This window comes from Pelobates fuscus, chromosome 13 (assembly GCF_036172605.1).
Source record: "Pelobates fuscus isolate aPelFus1 chromosome 13, aPelFus1.pri, whole genome shotgun sequence".
Lineage (NCBI taxonomy): Eukaryota > Metazoa > Chordata > Amphibia > Anura > Pelobatidae > Pelobates > Pelobates fuscus.
The window spans coordinates 84,465,792-84,492,348 of NC_086329.1; the positions used below are offsets into that span (position 1 = coordinate 84,465,792).

Sequence of the window (26,557 nt, forward strand, 5' to 3'; positions counted from 1 at the left end):
TATTTATTTTTATTTTTTAATCATTATGAATTTGTGTGGATACCTTGTGGACTCTGCCTATTTTTACTTACAAAATCTAAACCATTCACTGTGATATCGTAACAACACTCCTCCTTATAAATTTAGAATAAAAAAATAAATGTAAAAAAAAAAATCGACCTGGATTTATAAACACACAATGGCTGATAAAACGCCATTTTGGTACACCCATCTCTGTGACGCTGCCCATCACTGTATAACGTGGGGACTCCGACACTAGATGCAAATAAAAGCATTGTCCTGAGTAATCCCGTTCCACTCTGCTCATGATACCAGTCGTGCCATGCGTATTTATTAGTATTCAGCTCGGCCCATTAAGGCGTTGGCTGGGTGTACCAAGATGGAGGCGAGCGATCCTCCCTTCGGCTCGGGGTCGGCTGGCGTTCGGCTGTTTCCGTGTAATGGGCGTGGTCACGACTTGCATCAGGACCAGCTGCTACTCCTGTATCTGCGGGAATAGAGCATCATCATTTGGGGCAGGAGAGCAACCAGGACCGGTCAGGACATGAGCTAGGGGCCCCTCCCTGCACCCACACAGACAGCCAGGATGGCGGAGATCACCAATCTCACCCCCAGCTTCGGTAAGAGGCTTTCTGCCTTAGGAATTTAGGTCATGGGAGGGGAATATTGTGATAAGGATAATTGGGCACACTTCTCTTTAAATATGGGTATTGTTTTTTGGGGGATCCGGAAATTACTGATGTACAATTTGGTATTGGGGATCTGGATGCAGATAATACAGGGGTTCCTGCTATTTGTTATGTGAATAATAGGGGTTCAATTCTTGTTGTTGTTTTTTTATTGGAATGTTGGGGGGTGTCTGAAATATCAGAAACCGGGGGAGGATTCTGACATGGCTGGTTGGGGATCAATAAGGATTGTTATATGGATATTGGGGATCAATCAGAGTGTGATGTGGATATTGGGGTTCAAGATAATTGTGGAGTAGATATAAGGTTTTTTTATTTTATTTTATTTTATATTGGGGTTCGGGGTACTTTGTTTGTGCATTGTAAGGTTAAGAATAATTTTGATTTGGATATGGGGTGTTGCTTAAAGTTTGGGGTATAGATGGTGTGACTATTAGGGTTCAGGGGCTAGGTGCGATCAATACTGAGGTTTTGGTTCCAAGACTAGGTGCTATTGATATTGAGGTTTGAGCTGTAGTTGATGTGGATATTGTTAGGGTTCAAAGGCTAGGGGCTGTTGATATTGGGGTCTGGGCTATTGTTGATGTGGCTATTATTAGGGTTTAATGTCTAGGTGCTGTTGATATTGATATTTGGACTATAGTTGATATGGGTTCATGGTTTGGATGTTGATATTCAGGTTTAGGGCATTGGGTATGGATATTTGACTTTTGAGAATGGGTGTTGATAAATTATGCTAGGGGGATAAATCATGTGGTTGTTAGGATTTCAGACTCTGAGTGGTGGTGTGCTTTGGAGGATATATGAAGTGGATGATTGGTTTTGTTGATATGAAGGTTTAAATAATATATGATTTAAATCTTGAGGTTCAGAGATTGTGTATTGGTGGTGTGGTTTTTGAGATATTACATATGATGTTACAGTTAAGGGGTTGGTTGTTGCTGATAATAAGCCCTATGGGATATGCACTTATGATGTTTAGGGTTCAGAGTCTGGGTGTTGTCGATTGAAGTCTGAGACATATACAATGTGGATTTTAGGTTTGGAGGGGATTTGTTTATTGTGGGACTGTGTGATGTTGTATGCTGGGACTGTGAGACAACTGTATTGTGGGTGGACAATGTGATGGAAGAATCGTGGTATAATCTCATGACAATATTCTGAGAAAGTGGTGTGAGGTATCTGGGTATCGGCAGTGTTCCATTTTGGAAGTTTCCTAGAGTTGGATCCTTCCATGATGTAGATCTTATGTCCCTAATTCTCTATACTGTTAGGATATTATTGCAGGATCTTAATTTGGTATGTGTTGATTGATGGCTGACAATTGGTTTTACCAAGAGAGTCTGCCTACAGGAAATATGCCATTCTATTTAGGCATCAGGGATCACCCATGCTGCCACTTATCTGCTACCTCCCTTATTGCAAACTAGTGCTCACAGGTCCTTTCTCCCACAATCCCTGTCTGAGCTAACCTAGTATACATTAATAGTACATGAAAGGTGTGTCCCAGTAATGGATTATGGAAGGCTGTCCTATGAGTATTTGCCATGTAATGCTGGGCCCCAAGACAGTGGTTTCTGCATCTTCACATGACGTCATGTCTGTTACCAGGACATTATGAAGGCTTACGTATTCCCCCGTGGCTGTCTAAGCAATATATTCACTGGGAGATGGGGAGCTTATTGCATTTAAGTTATTTAAGAGAACATTTATTTTAATGCATATTGGAGAGGTTTTTCCAGAAATTTGGTCTTTAGCTTTGGTAGAAGCTAGTTCATGGGAGAGGCTCGCTAATTTTGGAAATAGTAAGATTTGAGTGAGATCTTCAAATTTGGGAGAGGGCAAGGCTCCAGCAGTGCCTTCCAAGTAGGGAGCAGATGGGCAAGATTAAGACTAATTTAGTATAGAAGTGGCTCAGAAAACGCTTCCTCATTTATGAGAGAAGACTCCTACAAGGCATTCTAATTTCAGAATAATTAAAAGGATCAAGTTAAGCCCCGTGACTTGGAGGGGGGGAAAGTCTCTGAGACAGGGTAGAGAGGGCTAGTGTACTGTTGAGTTGGGTATATGTAGGAGTTGGTGAGAGGTACACATCATAATGACTGTGTGTATATTAGGGGGATGTACATGTTGTAATGATTTTGTATGAGAGGTACGTCATGGTGATTCTATATTAGGGAGAACAGAGATGCATGGCATGATGACAGTGTATTAGAGAACAGAGGTGCATGTCCTTATGTCTCTTACAAGAAGTGAGAGGACCATGTCCTGACGTCTGTGTATTACGAGGAGGCAAGTGACACATGTTTTAATTACTGCATATTAGGAGGAGGCGAGTGACACATGTCCTAATAACCGTATATGAGTAAATATACACATGTCTAAATGTCTGCTTATTAGGAGGGGGCAGAGGTTTGTGTCCTGATGTCTGTATATACGATGGTAGAGGAGGTGAGAAGTATATGTCTTGATGCCTGTGTATTAGCAGGTGGACAGAGGTATATGTACTTCTGTCTGCCTATAATGAAGCTGAGAAGTGTCCTGATGTATTTTTGTTGGGAAAATGTTCTTTGTTATAGTGTATTAGGTAAGGGTGAGAGGCATACATCTTCATGTATTTTTACTGGGATAATGCGTCCTGATGTCTGTGCTAATTGGAGGCAAAGCAGGTTAGAGGTTTGTGTCCTACTACTCGTGTACTAGAGCTTCACATGATATATGCATACTTATGTCTGTATTTGGGTGAAGTGAGAGGTACATGTCCAGATGTCTGTGCATTCAGAGAAAGTGAGAGGGTAATGTCTGTGTATTTGGTAGAAGTGAGTGGTACATGACCTGATGTTTGTGTATTTGGGTGAAGTAAGAGGTACATGTCCTGCTGTCTGTGTATTTGATGGAAGTAGGAAGTACTGCTTTATGTGCCTTGAGGGGAGCTGAGAGATATATACCAGGCCATTAGGAGGGAATGAGAAGTCGATGTTTTGATCTGTATGTATTATGAGGCAGAGGAGGTTAGAGGTATCCTCATACCTGTGTTTCAGAGGAGGTGTTTTCAGGGGATATGTGGTCTGGGCATCCTGATATCTGTGTGTTAGAATGTGGTGGTTGATATGTGGCTCTATGTCTGTAAATCGATGCAATTCTCAGGTGTGATGTTGCACCTGGGACTTGTGATTTACCCACGGAATATTTATGCTATACCTGGTGAACACTGTGGTACCTAAGGAAGAGTTAAAATATTATGCAGTATAATGAATAAATATATATCTTTATACACAGTATATATAATGTATTGTAAAGGTTATTAATAAATGATATACCCAGCAGCCGTGATGTACCCAGTGAAGCCAGTCATACATAAATATTGCACCCTGGGATTGGTTATAAATACATGCAGTACTCTGGGGTTAATGTTGTACACAGGATCGAGTGTAACAGTAATGTTGTGCCCAGAGAGGGACACAATACCCAGGGAAGGGTTATACGGGTTTTTTAAAGCCAGATGTGTGCTTTTGACACTGTATTGATTATAAATAGATACTGTATACAGAGGCTGATGTTGAACCCAAGAAAGAGTTTAAAATAAATGCTGTACCTGTATCCATGGACGGATTACAATTGCTAGTGCAGGCCAGGCATCACGCAGCTCCACTTTTTACTTTAAAAGTCTTCCAATACCATACATCTGCATGAAAGATAATCGAAATGGGAATGTCTGCAGTCATATGTTAATGTGTTAAATAAATACATCTACGGAGAGAGGAAATCTACTCCTTACAGGTCTGGGGGCTAGTAGTGATGGACCCCTGGGATTTTTCCAAGCCAGCACATTATTCATTGTCTACATGCATCCCCGGTGAATACTTACTATTCATAGGAAATTCATGTGTGTAAAGGAAGGAGCAGCCCAGAACTCATTATCCCAACCTGGTCAATATCGGGTCATTTAGTGGCCTATTTTCTATCTGTTTATAACATACTGTGGGGGTTTATTTACTTCATCAAGAATTGTTGAGAATTGACAAGAGAAATGCAAATGTAGGCCAAAATAGCCCATTTGGGAACATTTTCCAAGCCAGCTATTTGTCCAGCATGAATGATTGTTGTGGCCTTTTGTTTGGAACAAAAGCATTTGCCCCAGTAATTCAATATGGCTGCTTGTAGGCGATAGGCAAAGACTGAGCACATTATGGCTAATGGACCAGAAAGTGTGTCACAGAGAGGAGAGCAAAAGAGAATGTGTTATTCAATATGACTATATAAAATATCTGATTATATCTTGGTACAAAGACAAAATCAAGTGAATTAAAGAATAGTTATATCATAGGGACATTCTGAGTACCAAAACTACTTTGCTTTAATGAAGTGATTTTGTGTGGTAATGTGAAACATTGCTGATTGTGAGAAAGAGCAATGTTTACATTTTGCCAACAACAAGCCAGAACTTCCTCATTGAAGACTTTCACTCACTGCACTCACTGCATAGCATGATCCCAACAAATGCAGTGAGTGCTTGTTATAGACCAGCATTGGCTTCAGTGTTTCTTTGTGAGAAGCACTCAATGGGTGACAGCAGTGATTGCCACTCATGCCCAGAAAGTCCCCAGTGCTTCTGACCAAGAAGCATTAGATTGGACCAGAGATCATCTAGGTGGACGGAGCAGTGGTTGCCGTGGGAGACTGCTCAACGCTGGTAAAAAAAAAAAAAAAAGAGTAAAATCTTTGTTTTTTATTTTCATAGCGTGGTACGCCATGATCTAAAATAAACACATTAACAATAAATATATTGTTGCAATAATAGATGCTCGTCAAAAGAGGAGTAGAAGTTTTAAAATGTTGGGAGGCCATACTCGTAAAACTCCAAGGAACGCATTAAAAGGACAGCTTAATGTAGTGGTTCTGGTGTCTAACATGTGCCTGGAGCCTTAACATTTAGAACCTTCAAGAGAACTTCAGACCCTTCAGAGAAAAGGCAATGTTTTCATTGGTGCCTAGTAGCACCTTCTAGTGGCCGTCACTCTGATGGTCACTAGAGGTGCTTCCTGTGTCAATGCTGCACTGTGTGTGGGGGGCGGGGGGGAGGGAAGGAGACTAATTCCGTATTTCAGCACTACTTTGTCAGGGATACATGTTTGTATTTCTGACACTATAGTGTTCCTTAAAAGGACCATGCAGGGCACCATAAGAACGTCTTTGGAATAAACTTGTTATGGTGCAAATAGGTCCTGAGGAGTGGCTTACCTTTAGGGGTGAGACCATTAATGAATGATTTAACCTCAAAGACTTCAGTCCGCAGAGAGTAGAGTCTTGCAGGACTACATCCAGAAAGCGCCTCTACTGGCTTTCTGAGTGACAATTACTAGAGGTAACTGTAGGAAGCAATGTAAACACTGCCTTTTTGTCCACTAGGCCTTAATCATGAATGATTATAAATAGTCAGACCAGTGAATTTAGAATTTTAGACCAAGTAGTTGAGCTGGTGATATAACCGAGTTGGAGAATTTTTCATTGACATTTGCAACTCCCTATAAATTCTCCTCAATAGGAGGTTTAGTGAATAATAATAATGTGTGCGTTTTTTTTTTCTTTCATGTAAAGAAGAAATGTAAAGGGTTTAGAAAAATACCCCTCTCTGTCTCATTAGAGATATCTTTGCCTGAAGCTCAAGAAAGCAAGGTGAATAGTCAGTGTAGGACCCACCTAAGAGGTCTGACTTGACGTGGCAGGTGGGCATCGCCTCTCATTGCCATTGGAGTAACTAAATAACCTCCATTTGTTTAAATATGCTCAGGGATTTGGGAAGAGCGCAGGTAACTTATTTTCTTTGTTTTTTACTGTATGTATTGGGACAGAACAAATGTACACAACCTGCAGACCAGCAAAATAGATACAATAACGTGGTCTGTCCATGCACCGGTAGAGGTTATGTTCCGCTCATTATATGCGGCTAGGGGCAAAGGTATGTGGCAACTGAATGAATCGGCTCTGTCCAATACACAATCCTTACTCAAATGTAGGACAGAATTGGGAAGCTGTTATAAGGAAAATTCACAACCCCAAATCACAACAAGTACAAGATGGCTGGCCCATAAGGCAGTCATAAGAGGTCTGTTCATACAATCGGGTGCCCGGGCAAAGCGGGCACGTGAGCAGGAGACGGACTCTCTTAAACAACAAATAGAGGAATTGGAAAGGTTACATAAACAAAACCCAACAAAGAAATTAGGTCACAAACTCACACTAGCAGGGACTGAATTAAACAATAAGCAATTGTATATCACCAAAAGACATATGCATAAATTAAAGCACACATATTTTTCCCAGGATAATAGGGTGGGCAAGCTACTTGCCTCCCAACTTAAAGCCAAATACGCACAAACCAAAATAGCGTCCATATATAACAAAGAAGGCACTAAAGTTTCCAACCCAATGCATATTCTCAACTAATTTGCGAACTATAATGAAACTCTGTACAACCTGAAAGATAACCAGGACGTATTACAGCCCACAGATGTAAATATAACAAAATTCCTACAACACATTGACCTTCCAAGCTTGACTGTTGATAATGTGACGGCATTAGACGCGCCCTTCACCCCTGAGGAGATTCACGAGACTATCAACTCGTTGCCCAAACATAAGGCCCCGGGCCCGGATGACCTCTCTAACATATATTACCTGACCTTTGCAGACATACTGGTGCCCCAACTGACAGCACTGTGCAACGATATCATGGCATCGGGCAAAATGACACCCGAAATACTGGAGGCGAATATCATCATGCTACCAAAGTCAGGCAAACCACCCACTAAATGTGAAAACTTCCATCCAATTTCGTTACTGAACACGGACACAAAATTATTTGCCAAACATCTGGCCACTCACATAAAACAATTGTTGCCCTCACTATTAGCAAGGGAACAAGCGGAGTTCGTGCCCGGCCGCCAAGCAGGAAACAATACCAGACGCTTTATGGATCTCATGGAGCTACTCAATAGTCGTGGAGAAGCGGGGCTTTTGGTAGCGCTGGACATCATAAAGGCCTTTGACCGTCTACATTGGGGTATATGACGGAAGTTCTCTGCAATTTCAGCTTCCCACCCAAATTCCTACAAGCCATGTTAGCATTATACATTATTCCTTTCCGCCTGACCAATGGCACTCATCAGGGATGCCCATTATCCTTGCTCATTTTTATCCTGGCCCTGGAACCCCTAGTAAAACATAGTCAATTACACAACGGTATCAAAAGGGTACAGACTCACATAGGGGAACAGAAACTAGCACTGTTCGCTGATGATATACTACTCATCCTCACTCAACCACAAGCCTCATTGCCGACTCTGATAGACCTCCTACAGACATACGGGGCAGTATCCTACTACAAAATTAATCTCTCAAAGACACAAGCATTAGCTATCAATATGACGAAGGAAGACAAAAATCTAATTTCGGCCCAATTCCAGTTTGACTGGATAGATAGAACCCTAACATACCTAGGAATCCAACTAATAGGCACACTATGATCAAGGAGAATCATTTGAAAATGTTAGGCAAACTACAGCAAACACTACATGCTTGGGAGGGAAAGTCGGTCTCCTGGCTCGGACGAGTCAATTCCATTAAAATGATGGTACTGCCACAAATCCTGTTCCTATTCCGAACTCTACCCTTAGAGCTCTCGAAATCAATCCTGAGCAGATTCCAGAAACAAATTAATGCACATATATTGAAATGCAAGCCACCCCAAATAGCTGCCTCAAACCTTTATCATCGCACACACAAGGGCGGATTGTGAGTCCCTAGCCCAACCGTGGGCATTACTTAATGTCTCAGAACAAGCCTTGTGGGTTTCATTGGGAAACTCAATAATCATCCCACTCTCGCTTCTGGCTTTAATGTGGGTCCCGACACATCTCCACCCCCCTAACATAAAACCTTGCCAAATGACCAAACGCATTTGTAGTATATGGCACAAATGGGCAGAAAAACTCCTGGAATCAGACCACCTTTATATGCCCCGATACAAAGCTTACAATACTTCATACCTGCTATCTCACTTACCGCCTGGGCTCAGGCGGGGATAGAGAAAGTGGCAGAGTTATACCATGAATCGAGGTTGCTACCTTCCCAAGATATACAAAATAAATACAAATTATCACCAAGAGAAATATTCACATACTTAACCCCTTAACCCCTTAAGGACCAAACTTCTGGAATAAAAGGGAATCATGACGTGTCACACATGTCATGTGTCCTTAAGGGGTTAAGGACCAAACTTCTGGAATAAAAGGGAATCATGACATGTCACACATGTCATGTGTCCTTAAGGGGTTAAAGGACCACTATAGTGCCAGGAAAACATACTCGTTTTCCTGGCACTAGAGTGCCCTGAGGGTGCCCCCACCCTCAGGGTCCCCGTCCCGCCCGGCTCTGGAAAGGGGAAAAGGGATAAAACTTACCTTTTTCCAGCGCTGGGCGGGGAGATCTCTGCCTCCGATCCTCCTCCGTTCCGCCCCGTCGGCTGAATGCGCACGCGCGGCAAGAGCTACGCGCGCATTCAGCCGGTCGCATAGGAAAGCATTTACAATGCTTTCCTATGGACGCTTGCGTGCTCTCACTGTGATTTTCACAGTGAGAATCACGCAAGCGCCTCTAGCGGCTGTCAATGAGACAGCCACTAGAGGATTTGGGGGAAGGCTTAACCCATTAATAAACATAGCAGTTTCTCTGAAACTGCTATGTTTATAAAAAAAATGGGTTAACCCTAGCTGGACCTGGCACCCAGACCACTTCATTAAGCTGAAGTGGTCTGGGTGCCTAGAGTGGTCCTTTAAGGATCAAACATATTCTGTCCAAAATCACTAATGCTCCCTCAAAGCCACCGATAAAAGGGGACTTTAAGAAACTGTGCAAAGGTACAGGTAAAGGCTTAAAGCCTTTGGCGTTATGCTACAGGGCACTTCAGGACACCATAAAGCCAGTAAAGTTCCCCTATATGGTCAACTGGGAAAATGAGTTAAACACACAATTTACAGACATTCAATGGCAAAAGGCCTTGAAACACACAAAACAGGCAACTGCTTTGACCACCTAGAAGCATCTTATAAAGTTGGCTCACACAGATTGGTTCACATGTTTGCTAATATATCTTCTCAGTGTTGGAGATGTGAGAGCCAGGTGAGAACCATGGGGCACGCGTTTTGGCACTGTAACAAACTTAAAAACTTCTGGGAGGCAATAAGGGCCTTGATACACGACCTGGCCGGAGTAAAATGAAACATACCTTTTACACATACTGCCTGACGACTTAACTAAACTTAAGAGAGCAAGCATTATTCAGGTGCTTATTGCTGCTAAAAGCAGTGTAGCAAAGAATTGGAAATCCAAAACACCCCCAAACATTGCGATGGTGATGGAGAGGTTGACTTCCAACAGACTCCACGAAGAAATGTCCCGTAGACTACAGGGCACAACCGAAAGCTTTAATTGCATATGGACAAATTGGCATAAGGTTTACCAGCTCCATACTACAGTTGTCGGCTCCAACCGATAAATGCACAACATAAAAAACTCACATAGTACAGATAAGATACCCACTGAGATACCCAACCACAGATGATGAACATATACTAATGGAACTTGACCACGATTCTACACCAGTGCATGAGTACACTAGATAGATAGCCTGTAGTGAGGTACATTAAATTTTTTGTTCATATGTTCTTTTATAGTTAATATAAGTTGCCTAATCTGTATAAGTGGCATATATGTTTCTTTGTACATCCTTTCTTATGTGCACAAGTTACAATGCTAGACTAACCTAGATCCAGGCTGGAACAGCACAAGAGATGGGCTTTCATACCTAACATTGTGGAAAGTCCTTTTGCAAAATAACGAAGCTGAACTCATTAATACCCATTGCAGGTTAGATGCATATTAATGATTTAATGTGTATTAATGTAACAATCCATGTTGTCAACTGTGTCAATTGAAATGGATGTATATCTGATTATGTTTATGAAACAAAAAAAAAATCCAATAAAAACTATTAAAGGACCACTATACTGCCAGGAATACAAACTCGTTTTTCCTGGCACTATAGTGCCCCGAGCGTGCCCCCACCCTCAGGGTCCCACTCCCGCCGGGCTAAAGGGGGAGGAAGGGGGTTAAACACTCACCTTTCTCCAGTGTCGGGCTCCCTCTGCGCTGGGGACTCTCTTCCTCCTTCCGACGTCATCGGCTGAATGCACGAATGCAAGAGCCGCGCACGCATTCAACCAGTCCATAGAAATGCATTCTCAATGCTTTCCTATGGACGCTGGCGTCTTCTCACTGTGAAAATCACAGTGAGAAGTGCCTCTAGCGGCTGTCTCTGAAACTGCTATGTTTACAGCAGGCAGGGTTAATCCTAGATGGACCTGGCACCCAGACCACTTCATTAAGCTGAAGTGGCCTGGGTGCCTATAGTGGTCCTTTAATGGGAAAAAAAATAACTTTTCCAAATGAGGTGTGAGCTCTTCTCGGAAAGCTTTATAGTAGTTGGCGTGGTTTTAATGGAGCCGTCTGTATGTTTTATAGAGGTGATGTCTTTGTCTTGGTCTCAAGGTTCTGGCAAAGAGGGTGTCCATCTTATTCGCTTTCTCATAGAAGGTCCATCTGAACCAGGTGATGGATTTAGCTGTGTCATCCAGGAATAATTTCCGAATGGAGTGCCTCACTGTCTCCAACCGTCTCAATGTTTTCCCCTCGGGGCGTGTTTGATGCCTTTGTTCTAACGATCTGGTCTGTCAAGAGTCACTCTAGTGTTTGTGTTTTCTGTTTTTTCCTCGGTCACTAGTCAGATGAGGGATTCCATTCCTACAGTCTTGTGTGCCGCCCAGATGGTTCCCACTCTCAAGTCGGGGGTGTCGTTTTTAGTAAAATACTCAGTTATGTATTTTCGGATAATCTCCGAAATTGCTGAATCCTGTAATAGGGATGTGTTAAGCTTCCACGTCCATGGGGATGCTAAGCACAGATTCCCCAGGGTAAGGGTTACCTCTGCATGGTCCGAACATGTAATGGAGCCCACCATCGAGCCTGTGATGCGTGCTAAGCTAACATTATTGACTAGTAAAAGGTCGATCCTGGAGTAAGTGCCATGTGGGGCTGAGTAAAAAGTGTAGTCGGCGTTACTTGGATGATGTGCCCTCCACACATCCACAAGGCCTGTGGCTGTTACAAATAACCTATACTGGCCCCCTCTCCCTTGAGACCTGGGGAGGCTCCCCTCCTGCTATAATATAGTTACATAGCTGAAAAGAGACTTGCGGCCATCAAGTTCAGCCTTCCTCACATTTGTTTTTTGCTGTTGATCCAAAAGAAGGCAAAAAACACAGTTTGAAGCACTTCCAATTTTGCAACAAGCTTGGAAAAAAATCCTCCCATGCGGGAGTGCCATAATCTTGGACGTTACACCTTCCCAATATTCGGGGTCCGGCTGAATCAGTGCATATATATTATTCAAATGTATCGTGTAGGAGAATAAAGTGCCAGTGAGTATGGTATAGCGCCCTTCCAAATCTAGTTCGGAGGACGTGATTTGTAAAGGGCAGCTATTGCGGACCAGGATCACCACGCTGTTGGGTTTGCGGTGTGATCTAGCCTCGTAAGTCACATTATAGGTATGGTCTCTTAATCTAAAGTTGGCCTTTTTAGGGATGTGTGTCTTTTGCAAAAAGGTGATATTAGGCTTCAACCTCTTCAGTTCGTGGAACAGAAGACGTTGCTTGTTAGGGGTACTGAGACCCTTCACATTCAGGGAGGTAATGTTTATAGCCATGGCCCTGGTAGATTCGTTATGCTGACGTATACGCCCACCTCCGCTCTCAGGAGGTTCCTACCCAATAGCCAACCCTCAACCAGTCCAAGATTGATCTCTGCCCTCCAACCCCCAACCCACCCGCATGTCCCGGCCCCTGAAGGTGGAACAGAAGACGTTGCTTGTTAGGGGTACTGAGACCCTTCACATTCAGGGAGGTAATGTTTATAGCCATGGCCCTGGTAGATTCGTTATGCTGACGTATACGCCCACCTCCGCTCTCAGGAGGTTCCTACCCGATAGCCAACCCTCAACCAGTCCAAGATTGATCTCTGCCCTCTAACCCCCAACCCACCCACATGTCCCGGCCCCTGAAGGTGGAACAGAAGACGTTGCTTGTTAGGGGTACTGAGACCCTTCACATTCAGGGAGGTAATGTTTATAGCCGTGGCCCTGGTAGATTCATTATGCTGACGTATACGCCCACCTCCGCTCTCAGGAGGTTACTACCCGATAGCCAACCCTCAACCAGTCCAAGATTGATCTCTGCCCTCTAACCCCCAACCCACCCGCATGTCCCGGCCCCTGAAGGAAGAAGAAGGAAAGGAGGAAATAAAAAGAAAATGGTACGCAGATCGCATACCGAGAAAAAGATATAGACCTTCTGGTCTTACAAGTCGCCAGACTCATATGGGGTACATGTGCCGGCACCCCCATCGTGCAAAGCATGCATGAGAGATATGGACCCATGAGCCAAAACCTGTACACGCTGTGGTGCAACAGTTAAAACTCTATCCAATATATTGTTTAAATGTATGGGTTATTGTACGTTCTTACTCCTTAAAGGATCACTTTAGTGCCAGGAAAACATACTCGTTTTCCTGGCACTATAGTGCCTTGAGGGAGCCCCCACCCTCAGGGACCCCTCCCCCTCTCCCCCCCCCCACTGGGCTCTGGAGAGAGGAAGGGGTTAAAATCTTACCTTTCTCCAGCGCCAGGCGGGGAGCTTTCCTCCTCCTCTCCTTCTTCCTTGCAACGTCATCCGCTGAATGCGCATGCGCGGCAGGAGCCGCGCGCGCATTCAGCCGGTCTCATAGAAAAGCATTTACAATGCTTTCCTATGGACGCAGGCGTCTTCTCACTGTGATTTTCACAGTGAGAATCACGCAAGCGCCTCTAGCGGCTTTCAATGAGACAGCCACTAGAGGCTCTAGAGGCTGGATTAACCCTCAGTATAAACATAGCAGTTTCTCTGAAACTGCTATGTTTATATAAAAAAATGGGTTAATCCTAGATGGACCAGGCACCCAGACCACTTCATTAAGCTGAAGTGCCTATAGTGGTCCTTTAATTAATATGTATATACACTTAATTGTATTTTACAAATGTAGCAGCTACAACACTGAATGTGAAATCCTCTCAAAACACACAACCCTGTAACCAAGCACTTATCTATTCGTCAAGTGCTAATTCATACAGGAAAAAACCTGTGAAAAATACAATGTCACTTAACTTCACTTCAAGTGTTCCAACTTGAACAATTACTTTCTTTACACCTTTAACAAAAGTGAAATATATATAGTGTAAGACCACAAATGTTTATGTGACTTTAATAGTAATAATGAAACACTCACATATTCCAGAGCTATGGAAACCTAGCTCTGGTGTGGAAAACTTGCGGGTCCGTAATGGCGACCCCTCCCCTCTTCAGTCGGGTAGATTTTCAATCTCCAGAGTTTTCTCAGGATAATAGAAATAGATAATATAGTGAAATTCCGTTAGGTACACAAACAGAATTTCCCTATATTATCTATTTCTATTATCCTATGAACAATCCAGATATATTTTTCCAAAAGGATATTTATTGGCATATAAAAATATATTAAAAGAGGTAAAGTGCACACATGTGTAGAGAAACAGGTCCTACATGGACTTACATTATAATAGACTGTTAGTTATAAATTCTTGGTGATATCAATGTTGTAACCCATCAACATGCATTTTGACAATATAATATTACAAACAAATAATCAACCTAAATGTTCCGGATAAGGGGGTGGGGGGGGAGAAGAAGGGGTGGTGGGATAGATGACGGGGGAAGAAACGGTTGAGGTAATTAATTGGTGATTAAATAGTGTTCCATTGGGACATGAGACTTTATTCTTAGTTGCTGTTTGGAAATACGTGTATCAGGGTGTGATTCCATGCTTGGGAGTGTTGCTAAATTTTCTTTCTTTTTTTTTTTTTATTATTATTATTTTTTAATATTAAGGGGGGGTGAGGTGGTTGAATTTTCACGTCACTAAAATTGTGAGTTTCCCACAGTATCCGGGCTTTGTCTAAAGAGGACCCGAATCCAAATTGCTGCATTCGCATTTTTTTCATATGATCAATTCATGTTGATCTTGTTTTACAGTGCTACAATGTCAGGTGCGAAAGATAATTTCCACAATCTGGAAATTACGATGTTTGCTGATATTAAGATGTCGTATAATACAGCTTATGCATGTTTTGATAATGTCCATGGAAACATGAATAGGAGCCGTATGTCTGGTTTTAGAGTAATCTGGTGTTTCAATATCAAGCTTGTCATCTGGGAGACCGCCTCCCTGAATAACTTAAGGATCTTACATCTTACATACCCATAGGGCAGCATGGTGCCTACCTCTGCTTGGCACCTCCAACAGGGGTTAGTTACAGTGGGCCATATTTGGTGCAGTCTCGCCGGTACCATATTCCATTTGTACATAAGTTTGCGTTGCAGCTCTAAATGGCCTAGACAGGATGCTATGCCCTTGTGGAGTGACATGGCTTTATCCAATTTCTCTATACAGTAACCCAATTCTTTGTGCCAAGAATCCATAATAGGTCTCATTGCTGTTCCCAATTCCCAATTAAATAGTACAACAAAAGGACTTTTTGTTGTGGTTTTAGTTGTAAACACAAAAAGTTGCGTTTGAACTGTGATAGGGGTTCTCTGTTCTCAGAGTGACTTCTACCTAGGTCGCCTGGGACAGGTATGATCTCAGTTGTAGGTAGGAGAACAGGAAGTTGTTCGGGAGCTCAGATTGTTTAAATATGTTTTGAAAGGACATCAGGACGGCTCGTTTGTATAGCCGGCGTAAATGGGATATCCCATGTTTTTCGCATAGGCTATATGGTGTCAGGATCGGGACAGGGATCCAACACGCAGAGTACAAACAGGTAATAGGTACGTATACCGGACCTTAGAATGGCCGGACTAACATAGGTGTAAGTAAAGAATGGTCTAGAGACAAGCCGAGTCAAGGGTAATAGAGGTAAGCGAGGTATAACAAACAAGCCGGGTCAAAACCAAAGAGACAGATATATAACAAGAGCACTGAGTGACTAGACAAGCTAGAACCACGACAGGGCAATGAACAAATGTAGAAAGCCCTACTTTATACCCTGGTTCCAGATAGGTAATCACGCCTCCGACGAGTCCTCATTCGTGCTCGGGACTTGATTGACAGGTCGGGACGGGTTGTCGTCATGACGTCGGCTACTGAGCGCCGCGTCATAAAAGGAAGTGGATCCCTCGCGGCCGGCGTGTAAACGACCGAGAGAACCGCGAGGAACGAGTGGTTCAACCCTTTTGGGAGGAAGAACGTCCAAGTGTCTCACCTCCTCAGAGGTAGAGACAACAGGTACCCTGACATATGGATAGTTTGGAATTAAATAGGAAATCAACTTCAACGGGCTTTTTAGGGGAAATGGGGTGTGATTGGTTAGTTTACCCTTAATCATATCCCAGACTTGTAACAGAAGGCGGGTCGATGGTAGCATGTTTGACCATTTTGATCTAGATTTTGCTGGAAGCCACAACATGGTAATCAAGTTTCCTGTCTTTAATTTTGTTGTGCAGATGAATACATACACGCTTGTGACGCCACGACAGCAGGACAAGCAAAAGGAAAACATACAGTGCTAGAGTATAACATGGCATTCAGCTCAATTGCACAAATCTTATAGTTATGGTACATTAGTAAACAAGCATTCTATATATTCAAATGACCAGTATGGTATCCGGGTCCTAGTGTACATTTTAATATTGTAATAAGCCAAACATTCAGAACATAGACAATTAGATCTGCATGGAGACACAATTAAAAATAAAATTATAGCTACAATATAATTTAATACAAAACCGCTGTAATTCAAGCCATGTTCAGTGACCAGAAAAACCCATAAATTGGAAGTTTAGGTTTTGTCATTGTCTATTATAGATATACAGGTGTTCCATATTCCAAATCAATTGACAGTGTGACACCTTATCAAACTTGTCATTGTCTTTTTAAGGTATATATATATATATTTTTTAAATCATCTATACCACTCAGAAATAAAGAGACTCAAAAAAGAGACTTAAAGTAGAATTCACATTTCCAGTACTTAGCTGCTCCATAAAAAAGCACTTAGCGTTTAATAAAAAACAAAAAAACAAACAAACAATGCCTTTCATGCACACTTATGCGACTTACTGCTCATGTTTGTGATTTACGTGCTTCACACTGTATAATGTCATTGCATATATTGTGTATATTGTTTGTACCACAATAAAAAGAGATTGACGAGAGAAAAAAAAGCACTTAGCGGGCAGATTTATTCCAGTACCGTAACATGTTTTTAATCAGAAACCAGAAACCTTGGTTTTACGCCATTGATGCTCAGCTCATAAAACGATTAAAACCATTTTTTTCTGCAGATTATTTATACACAACATTTATAAAGATGTATTTAAATGTAAATGTCTTACGGTTACTTGCTGAATCTAGTTGGCACTTGAGTAGTTGTTTTTGGTGCTGGTCTGGTTAGATAAGACCCCTTAAGGCAGAGATTGTGACATTTTTCCATTAAATGAAATTGGTCTTTTCTCCGTATATTCAAGCTATAGTCAATTTTCTCTGTGCTATCAAATATACTGAAGGCAAGCAGAGGATATCAGTACTCTAGATATTACATCTTGAAGCCGTTACAAACTCAGCATACATACATATCTGTTATCTTGATGCTTTATTAAATGTCACTCGACGTGGTCTTATGGTAGTTTTGTAGCCATTGCAAGTACTGATAAAATGTGCTTCAGATCATTATTGATTCTAATGCAGATCTAACCAGAAAGGAATTCTGTTAATCATGGGCCGTTCTCTAGATCAATAAAAAGACTACTAAAAGAGTGACCAATTCTAGAGACGGGTTAGAACATCGTTTAGAATAGTCAGTATTTGTAGCTTATTCTTTGACAATGTCATGTGGTTATTTATCGATAAGTCTCTCTCCCTCTCTCTCACAGATATGTCACCAATAGCAGCAGGTTTCATTGGTGCCACCGTTTTGGTAGTGTCTGTGTCTTTGACAGTCTTTATCTGGACCTGCTGCCACAACCGAGCTGATAAGAAAAACAAAAACCCACCGTATAAGTTTATACATATGCTGAAGGGCATCAGTATCTACCCTGAGACACTTAGCAACAAAAAGAAAACAATTCGCATCCGCAAGGACAAGAACCTGTCTAGCAATGACACTACTCGAGGGAACCTCCTGGCAGACAAAGCGGAGGCTGGTTTAATAGATCACGAGAAAGGTCCAAATGGACTGGCTACTGCCACATGTGTAGACCAACTATCGGTCAAAGTGGACTACGGGGATGAAGTAAGTCCAGTTCAGAGCCTTATATCTAGTGGCAGTAAAACCTCATCCCTTTCATCTCCAGAAGATGATATCATGCTTGGATCACTGACTCTTTCTGTGGATTACAACTTTCCCAAAAAAGCCTTGGTGGTGACAATACAAGAGGCCCATGGACTTCCCGTGATGGACGAACAAGCTCAGGCTTCTGACCCTTACATTAAGATGACCATCCTTCCAGACAAGAAACACAGAGTAAAGACACGAGTCTTAAGAAAGACTCTTGATCCGGTGTTTGATGAGACTTTCACATTCTATGGCATTCCATACAGTCAACTCCAGGATTTGGTACTTCACTTTCTAGTGTTGAGTTTTGACCGTTTCTCCAGGGATGATGTCATTGGAGAAGTCATGGTTCCATTGGCAGGAGTTGACCCCAGCACTGGGAAAGTGCAGTTAACCAGAGACATAATCAAAAGAAATATTCAGGTAAATTAAACAAACTCAAGACACTCGCTCATCAACTTTTCTTACCATTGAAAAAAATCTGTGTGATAATATGGCATTTATATTTAGTTTTACAGTAGATTTTATTCATATTGAAAGTAAAGGCTTCAGATAAGTCTCAATCTGTTTTTTTTTTTCTTGCTGTATGAGACGATGGGCATTTAAAATTAAAGCTGACGATTTAGGGCTCAGGAGAAATCCACAATTCAATAGTTCAGTCTTCAGCTACAAAAGCATACATATTTATGAAATTTTACTTATGAGTCATTTGATGCATAAAAATCTTGAATACTGCAATATCAAATCATCTCAAAAAGTATGGCATACTTAAATTAGACCCTTCTAATGCTTATAATCTGGAGAACACTTTTACAACAAAGTTTTCTGGATTAAATTTCCAATAAAACTATTCAAGATTTTTAAATGAATTTCCAATAAAACTATTCAAGATTTTTTACATATCGGCAACTTGCAAATATGTCTCCTATTAATACCTTTTTTAGTAAGCAGAAAGGTGTGATTGACGATTCCCGGGCTTGCAAGTGAGCCTCTTTTCATTATACTTCTATAAGCCACTTTTGGATTAGTATATCCCAGTTCTATTTTTTTGTAATAGTTTATGTACTCCTTTTCATATCAGCCTGTGGAAAAGGAGAGACTAGAGTTTAAATTTAGGTTCATTGACTGTGGTTTAAAAACAAAGAGTGACTCGCAATTATGTCTGTAATATTAAAAAGAACTCACTAAAGGTCAGCTCCCTCCCCCCCCCCCCACTATTATTGGTGGCTCTGTCCAAATAATACAATGTCTGGCTTTGGACAGTAACCTTCTTCCTGTTGGGTGGACCTTTCATTTCTTTCCTCTGGATTATATTTCCTTTACACAACGCTTGTTATAACAGTCAGCACCAGCTCATTAAAAATTGTGCACAAGCCGAGACAGCAGACAGAGGAAATAAGTGGTCAGCCTAAGAACCTCTCTCCATGTTAGTGTGCATGGTCTACATGCCTACGGCTACAGAGAGAAAGATATATTTATAGATATTCTCCAGCCCTCTAATTACATTAAGTAAAAATTCTAATTTTTACTAAGGCCCGAGGTTGCTTTATCAACCCTCGCTAACGTTCAGTACTCAGTTGGCTTATGAAAAACAGAATGAACAGGTCATTGAGTAGTGACTTCATAGCCCAACATAGAGCATCTGTTATGTGTCAGGGGAAGTGTTCAACTCCTTGTTGAGTATTAAATTTATTTTTATAAGAAAGCAAGAGAGCATCAAGGCAGGAGATCTATATGGTCAGAATAAAACCTGCATTTGAAATAAAAGATCATATTAATATAAATTAAAACTCTGATTTCTCCACAGAAATGCATCAGTCGTGGGGAGCTGCAAGTCTCACTCTCCTACCAGCCTGTAGCCCAAAGAATGACCGTGGTGGTATTAAAAGCAAAGCATCTACCACGAATGGACATCACTGGTCTCTCAGGTAGCAGCTATTTATCCAGCTTGTCATTGTAGTATGATCCAATATAAGGAAATACTGCTTCACAGTAATACTGAGGTTGTAGCATGTTGTGGAACAGTAGTACCCAGAGATCAGAATAGGAACACGTTTACAAGTTGCTTGGGCTAAACACAGAATTATGTTATATGAGGATGCTCAGAAGATGCTCCTAAATTCATTGGAGATTATATATAGTATGTCTCCTATTCAGATTATTGCCCTGTGTTCCTTAGAACAGCATACTACAACTTAGAAAATTCCACAAAACAGAGAAATTAATCATATAAAAGAACAATTCTTATATAGCACAAGCAGTGCATCTGGTTCCGTACAAATAATTTATCTGTGTACAATCTATGTTTTTGTGGAAAGAGTTGAGATGTCGCCCTAATATATTCAACTTTTTACAAATGTTGATTTTAATATGTAGACTAAAACATTAAGCACAACCAAAGTTACAATAATTCTGAATTTCAAATGAAACAGCACTACAAGGGTGCCATTGATAATGATGTGCATCAATGCAGAGCAAGTAAAGGTACACATTGGACTACGATTTATAGTCCTAAATCCTTAGAGTTTGTGGTGATGAGAGTATTTCCCCCCTCCCCCTATCCATTACAGGTACACTGGAATCATAACTCAGTCTTCACCTAAGAGTGATAGGAACTGCACTGCATAGAATTTGAGTGCAAGTTTTTGTAACCCTAGAGATGATATTTAACATGGCACTGTAGTGAAGCTATATTCTTAAAAATAGTTTTAAAAAATGCATACCTGTACCTTTTACCACAGATGTGTGGTAGCCACATGAACTTAGTAATTGGTGATCTTCTCTCCCTCCTGACAGATCCATATGTCAAGGTGAATGTCTATTATGGCAGGAAGCGCATCGCAAAGAAGAAGACTCACGTCAAGAAGTGTACTTTGAATCCTGTCTTCAACGAGTCCTTCATCTATGACATCCCCACTGAACTACTGCCTGACATCAGCATTGAATTCCTTGTCATCGACTTTGACCGCACCACCAAGAACCAGGTGGTGGGTAGGATAATTTTAGGGGCGCACAGTGTCACAGCCAACGGCATCGAACATTGGCAGGAGGTTTGCGACAATCCCAGGAAGCTGATTGCCAAATGGCACAGTCTGAGCGAGTACTAGGTTCTGCGTCTAGTGAAAGTGGGGGCATATAAGATGGGTGGAAGAGATAGATACAGGTCAATAAGGTGGAAAAGAATGATGGAGCCAAATTGGCAGGAAGATATCCATTTTTGTGTAACCTTGTATAACTCCCTCCAGTGACTAAGGCACCTTTAAATGATTGCGTTGAAGGTTGGCCCAATACTAAAGGTGTTAACCTCGTTTTAGTGGTAGATCAAATTTTCTTAGGCAGTCGGTCCTTACAGGACACGCTAACTCTCAAAAATTTACTAACACAACTTGTTAAATATCAATTCCTAGCAGGACTACAATAATAACTTGTTTGCATGTTTACGGCCGACTGAAAATATTTCACTTATTCCTGTTATGATTTCTGTTTGTCTCCTCAAATACCATGTAAATGCCAGGTATCCAATGATATTCTTATGGCCAAGACAGAGGTAAGATGTGTTCAATAAACTGTTCATCTCAGGAGAAGTTTAGCTTACGCACAGGAAATAGATTGGTAGAGATAATCTGATTATCACCAACTCATTAATTAATTATAAGAATGTGGATGAATTATAAAATAAGTAAAGATGTACAGTCTTCACATTAAAAGGGGGTTTTATTTTGCTGGGGAGCTTTTTGGATCACAAGCAAGTAAGCAGTCTGATCAGTCTTTAAAAGACCGATTTCCCATCTGTCCATACTTAGGTAACCTGCAATCATAATAGGTCTACAGGACTTGTTGTTCTAATAGCATGCATTTTTTCTCCTAAACCCTGTGGTCCTTTCCTGGTCACTCTGTTCCTCTACTAATCCTGAATTAAATATATATATTTACATTTTGATTGTAGTCTACGTGGTGAGCTGTGACTTGTTTGATTTCAAACCAGGAGGTAAAGAGGCCCTTCTTAATAAGAATAAGATCAGGCAGGCTAAGGCAGAATGCATTGAGACGCACAAGGTTCTTGAGAAAACTGGACCCGTTAGTGGAAGTACCATAGATGTTCAGACACCCAAATGATCTTGCAGCTGTTTAATATGATAAACAGTTCTTAAGGTTGCAGCCCACTTTGTTATGTTTTGATACAACTGGAGTCATGTTGTGCAGATACCCACAACCACAGTATAGGTGAGTGAAAACAGACAGATATAGTAATTTTGCAAAAAAAAATATCAAACACATGTAAACAAATAGCATACATGTGCCAAGTAGGGATCACACATGAAAGACTGTAATACATATTAATCTCATAATTTATTTTATTATCTGACAATTTTCTACCAAGCTAGTGTATACCATTAGCTGGGTTTGGATTTTCACTATATATATATGTGTAAAACTTAACGTACAGATTTTGCAATGTTAAGGAGTTATCCAGAGTTCTTTCAACGTAATGATTTGTAATAATTCCAGCTTCTTTGTATTGCATTATGAGTAGAAAGCAGAGCGCAATTATTCCAATGTATCTGGCTTAGCTAGCATAATGGTCCTTTCAAATTACTGTCACAGAATTCACTGGTTCAAAGCCATAGTGAAATGGTTTTTTTTTATTAAAAGAGCTTTTGAGGCAAAGTTCTACATTTAGAACCTATGAGCAGGAAGATATTGGTTCCCATAGTGATTGCTCCACTTTTAAAAATGCCTCAAAATTGCTGTTCAGAGATAAATCAATGTCCAAAGTTTAACCTTTACAAATACCTGTATATGCTTATCAAGAAAGGGAGGGGAGTGGAATTAATTTCTGTAATTCACATTTAGGCTGAATAAAATTACAGTTTCCTTTTAATGCCAACAGTTCAGGGTTGTTGCAGATCATTGACCTTCTATCTTTCCAGACTACAGGATAGTATTCTATATTTATATGGGTTAAAAAAATACCGCCATTTCTATTAGCTGGCTTGATCCGTTATCTGTAATACAACACAGAGGTTCGTTTATTTGCTAAGTTTAGCGATTATACCCCAATATGAAATATCAATTCAAAAAAAGTCAAGAAGCAGTGTCTGCATGAATGTGAAACAAATCCAAAGCTGTATTTGGGAAAAAAACGTCCTGCCGATTATCACCGACGCATTCCATGTTAGATATTTGAAATGGTATGGGCTTGGAAGCTATGCTACTTTAATAATTTACTTCGCCATAGGAGTGCAGTGCTTTGGAGTAATGTTTCCAAGAGCCTGGGAGAATTTTATTTCATTTTCCAAAATCTGAGATTTTGTTAAGGTGTATAAACCTTGACATCCTTCATTCTTTTTAGAATACATATACATAGGAGAAAGTTGCAATTCAGTTTTATTGTGCTCTAGAAATCCTCTTGGTGATCCCTTGGCAACCTCTGCTTTCTCTGTGCCCATTTAACAAGACCAGCTTTCTCTGTGCTGTCCTGGCAAGCTCTGATCTTCCTGTGCGCTCTCTTTTAAAATGATCTGTTCTCTCTGTGCTGCCAAGTGTTGCCCTATTTGTGCTCTCTAACTGGTTTTGGTTTCACTGCAAAAAAAGTGAGAAACAATTTAATTGTTATTATAACAAAACTCTGATGGTATTGCATTCATTATATCTCAGGCTACAGTGCCATGGATAGTCCCTAAACCTAACATGGAAAGGCCTATGCTATGGCTTTGGCTAAGGAGGATGGCAGTTACAATGCATGATATCTTGAGAGCAGTAGGTAACTTAACGGCTAGTGCTATGCACCCACCTAACCCTATGAGCTTGCTATCACAAAATTACCATGGATAGTGTTCTAATCTTAAACGGAGATGCTACGGTTGGGTGTTATCATAACCCGTAATGATAAGGAAGACCTAACCGCGCCATTAAAAGGGCACTTTTATGAATAGGGCATTGATTGTATGAATGCAAATTTGCTATAATGACACGTAGAATATTTAAACTGACATTCTTAAATGAATAACCTTTTTCGCCTCTCCCACTGGAAGCTCTATTCTATGCACCTTCAGTGAGCTCTAATTTGTGCACCTTTCACTCTCTCTCAGCTCTGCCTGCAATCTATGTTTTTAATGCTCCCAGACATTCTGAAATCAAAGCTCTGCTTTAACCTGCTCTCTTCTCTGTGATTTTGAAGTAAGCTGTGGTTTCTTTTAGAAATCCGCACTGCCTCTATGCTCTTTAATTAAGCTCAGCTTCTCTTTTACCCTTTAAGCAAGCTAAGCTCTGTACACTCTCATAATGCTGATACATATCTGTGCTGTCACACACAGATATTATCTTTTTGTTCTGCCAATTAGCTCTGTTGTCGGTGTGTTCTCCCAGCAAGCTCTGCTCCCTATATGCCATTTCAGCAGGCGCTCAGTAAGCTCTGCTCTATCAGTGTGATTTACCAGCAAGCTCTGCTCTATATTCTCTCCAAGCAAGCTCTGCTTTATTATTGCTCTCCCAGATAGCAGTGATTTCCAAAAAATCTGCCTTGATTCTACCACTTTCTCTTTTTTGCAGTCTCCTGGCAACAGCAAAATCTGCTCTCTGTGCTTTTACCGCGCACTCTATCAAAACAAGCTCGGTCATATATTTGTAAGCAGACTTTTCTATTTCATCAAACATTGCTCTTTTGTAAATACACACCTTTACCAGGAACTTACATTGTGAATTCCCTCTATCAGCCTTTTGCTATCTCGTAAAACACTGCCTTTATTCTGCTTTCCCTGCACACTCTGCCCTCCTAAGCCATCTCATCAATATGTTGATTTTTTTTTCTACGCATCTTTTCCCTTAAGTAAAGATTTTGAAATCTCCCTTGCATCTCTAGATATTGTCAAAGCTCTCCTCTTTCTGTTTACAGAAGGGTTTCTTGCTTTATATAAGTAAATGGATACGTCTTTTGTTCTTCTGGTCTTAAGGACTGTAACAACCAATCAACCCCTCCTTTCTCTAGGCCCCTTCTGTGAGAGAGCAGAACAGCTTTCCTCATGATCTGCTCTGGGGAGGGAGACAAGGGTTTGGCTTATCGTGTTGACATGAATTATTCCAGTCTGGAGAATTCTCCAGGGGGACAATCAGGAACAGAGTACAGTTATGCTGATGCATTTGTGCATTTAATGGGCAAAGCCTCTTTCTTAGTGCATGCCAAATTCTCTCCTCCAGAATACAGTTTTAAAAAGCCAGTCCTCTCCTAAGCATTGTAAATACACATTTAATCTTTCCAATGGAACGGCTGTCACGTTTAACGTGCAGATGTCTCACGACTGCTACAGAGGAAAGGTATGAACCAAAGCGGAGAGTGTTTAACACAAATAATACATGTTTGCACCTTCAGTCCCCTGCCTGTGTGTGAGGCCTGGTAAACACTACACCTCACAGTGCCTTGCTCATATGTTCACAAAAAAGGAGATTATCTGATCTCTCCTCACCCTATCTCCTCTTTATATATATATATGATCCTGATACATTCATTTCAAATATAGGAAAATATACAAAAATAAAAGCCCTTTTAATTCTAAAGTGTGTGAACCTGCATAATGCTGTACGCTATATTCTGTAATGCTCTATTGTACGTTGGATTTGTTAACACACCAATAAAGATTGATTCACTTGAATTGAGCACAGTGCTGGAGTCTGAATGTGTTAGGATGAATAGCTGGAGCCTTGAACTTGGACAAAAGGCAGCTTAATAAGCTGATGTCATGGATGTGTGAGTAACCAGGAGATGGCAGGCCCTGAGGGCGAGATTAGCTCATAGCTCTCTCATATTAACTGCTGCAGTGCCAGCAGGGCTAGCAAATGGAATTATAACATGAATGAGAGAAAAACATCTCCAATGCATGAAAGAAAGTCCTAGAATGCTTCAGTGTAACTGTGTATAAAAGTAAAAACAAAGCAAAAAAAAAAAAAGTATAAAATATCAAAACAGTAGCAAGAACAAAGAAGAAACAAACATAATCATTTAAAAAATTTCTTTTTTTAATGTTGCAGATTATAACATGGTAGAGTGTTCATTTTAAATGTATCTAAAGAGTAAAGAGAGAATCGTGTACGTACGGATGTATTTATTACAGAGATCTGTGGAAGTGTGGATGGAATAAAATGTAATTCAATACAACGAGCCAATGATCATCTGTGCAAACAATGCCCCCACAAATCGCAAAGGCGGGCCATGAGAGAAACTACAGTAGGGTGTACTAATTTCTAAATGCAGATTTAATGAAATCCAACTGAAAGGCACCTTAGAATAACTAAAACGAGGGATCTGCATGTGATAACATCCTATGGTAGTTCATACTAAATGATTTAAGATTAG

General features: G+C 40.9%; 1 protein-coding gene across 2 annotated transcripts; it reads left to right on the top strand.

The window, feature by feature from the left end:
• Positions 1–423: 423 nt before the first annotated feature.
• SYT11 (synaptotagmin 11) lies at positions 424–25,860 on the top strand. 2 transcript variants are annotated; one of them, XM_063439827.1, is made up of 4 exons: positions 424–620; positions 17,807–18,630; positions 20,015–20,135; positions 21,004–25,860. In XM_063439827.1, the coding sequence occupies exons 1-4, from the start codon at positions 587–589 to the stop codon at positions 21,312–21,314; spliced, it is 1,290 nt and encodes a 429-aa protein (XP_063295897.1). In that variant the 5' UTR covers positions 424–586; the 3' UTR covers positions 21,315–25,860. The 2 variants fall into 2 exon arrangements, with proteins under 2 accessions (XP_063295897.1, XP_063295896.1); XM_063439826.1 differs by having other exon boundaries at positions 425–620; positions 20,015–20,138.
• The last annotated feature ends 697 nt before the right edge of the window (positions 25,861–26,557 follow it).

What these genes read in the sequence shown, in the direction of transcription:
- SYT11 (XM_063439826.1), top strand. Translation starts at nt 587, where the DNA reads ATGGCGGAGATCACCAATCTCACCCCCAGCTTCG. An exon ending in CAATCTCACCCCCAGCTTCG is followed by an intron (nt 621 to 17,806) that starts GTAAGAGGCTTT and finishes TCTCTCTCACAG; the next exon opens with ATATGTCACCAATAGCAGCA. An exon ending in CATCACTGGTCTCTCAGGTA is followed by an intron (nt 20,139 to 21,003) that starts GCAGCTATTTAT and finishes CCCTCCTGACAG; the next exon opens with ATCCATATGTCAAGGTGAAT.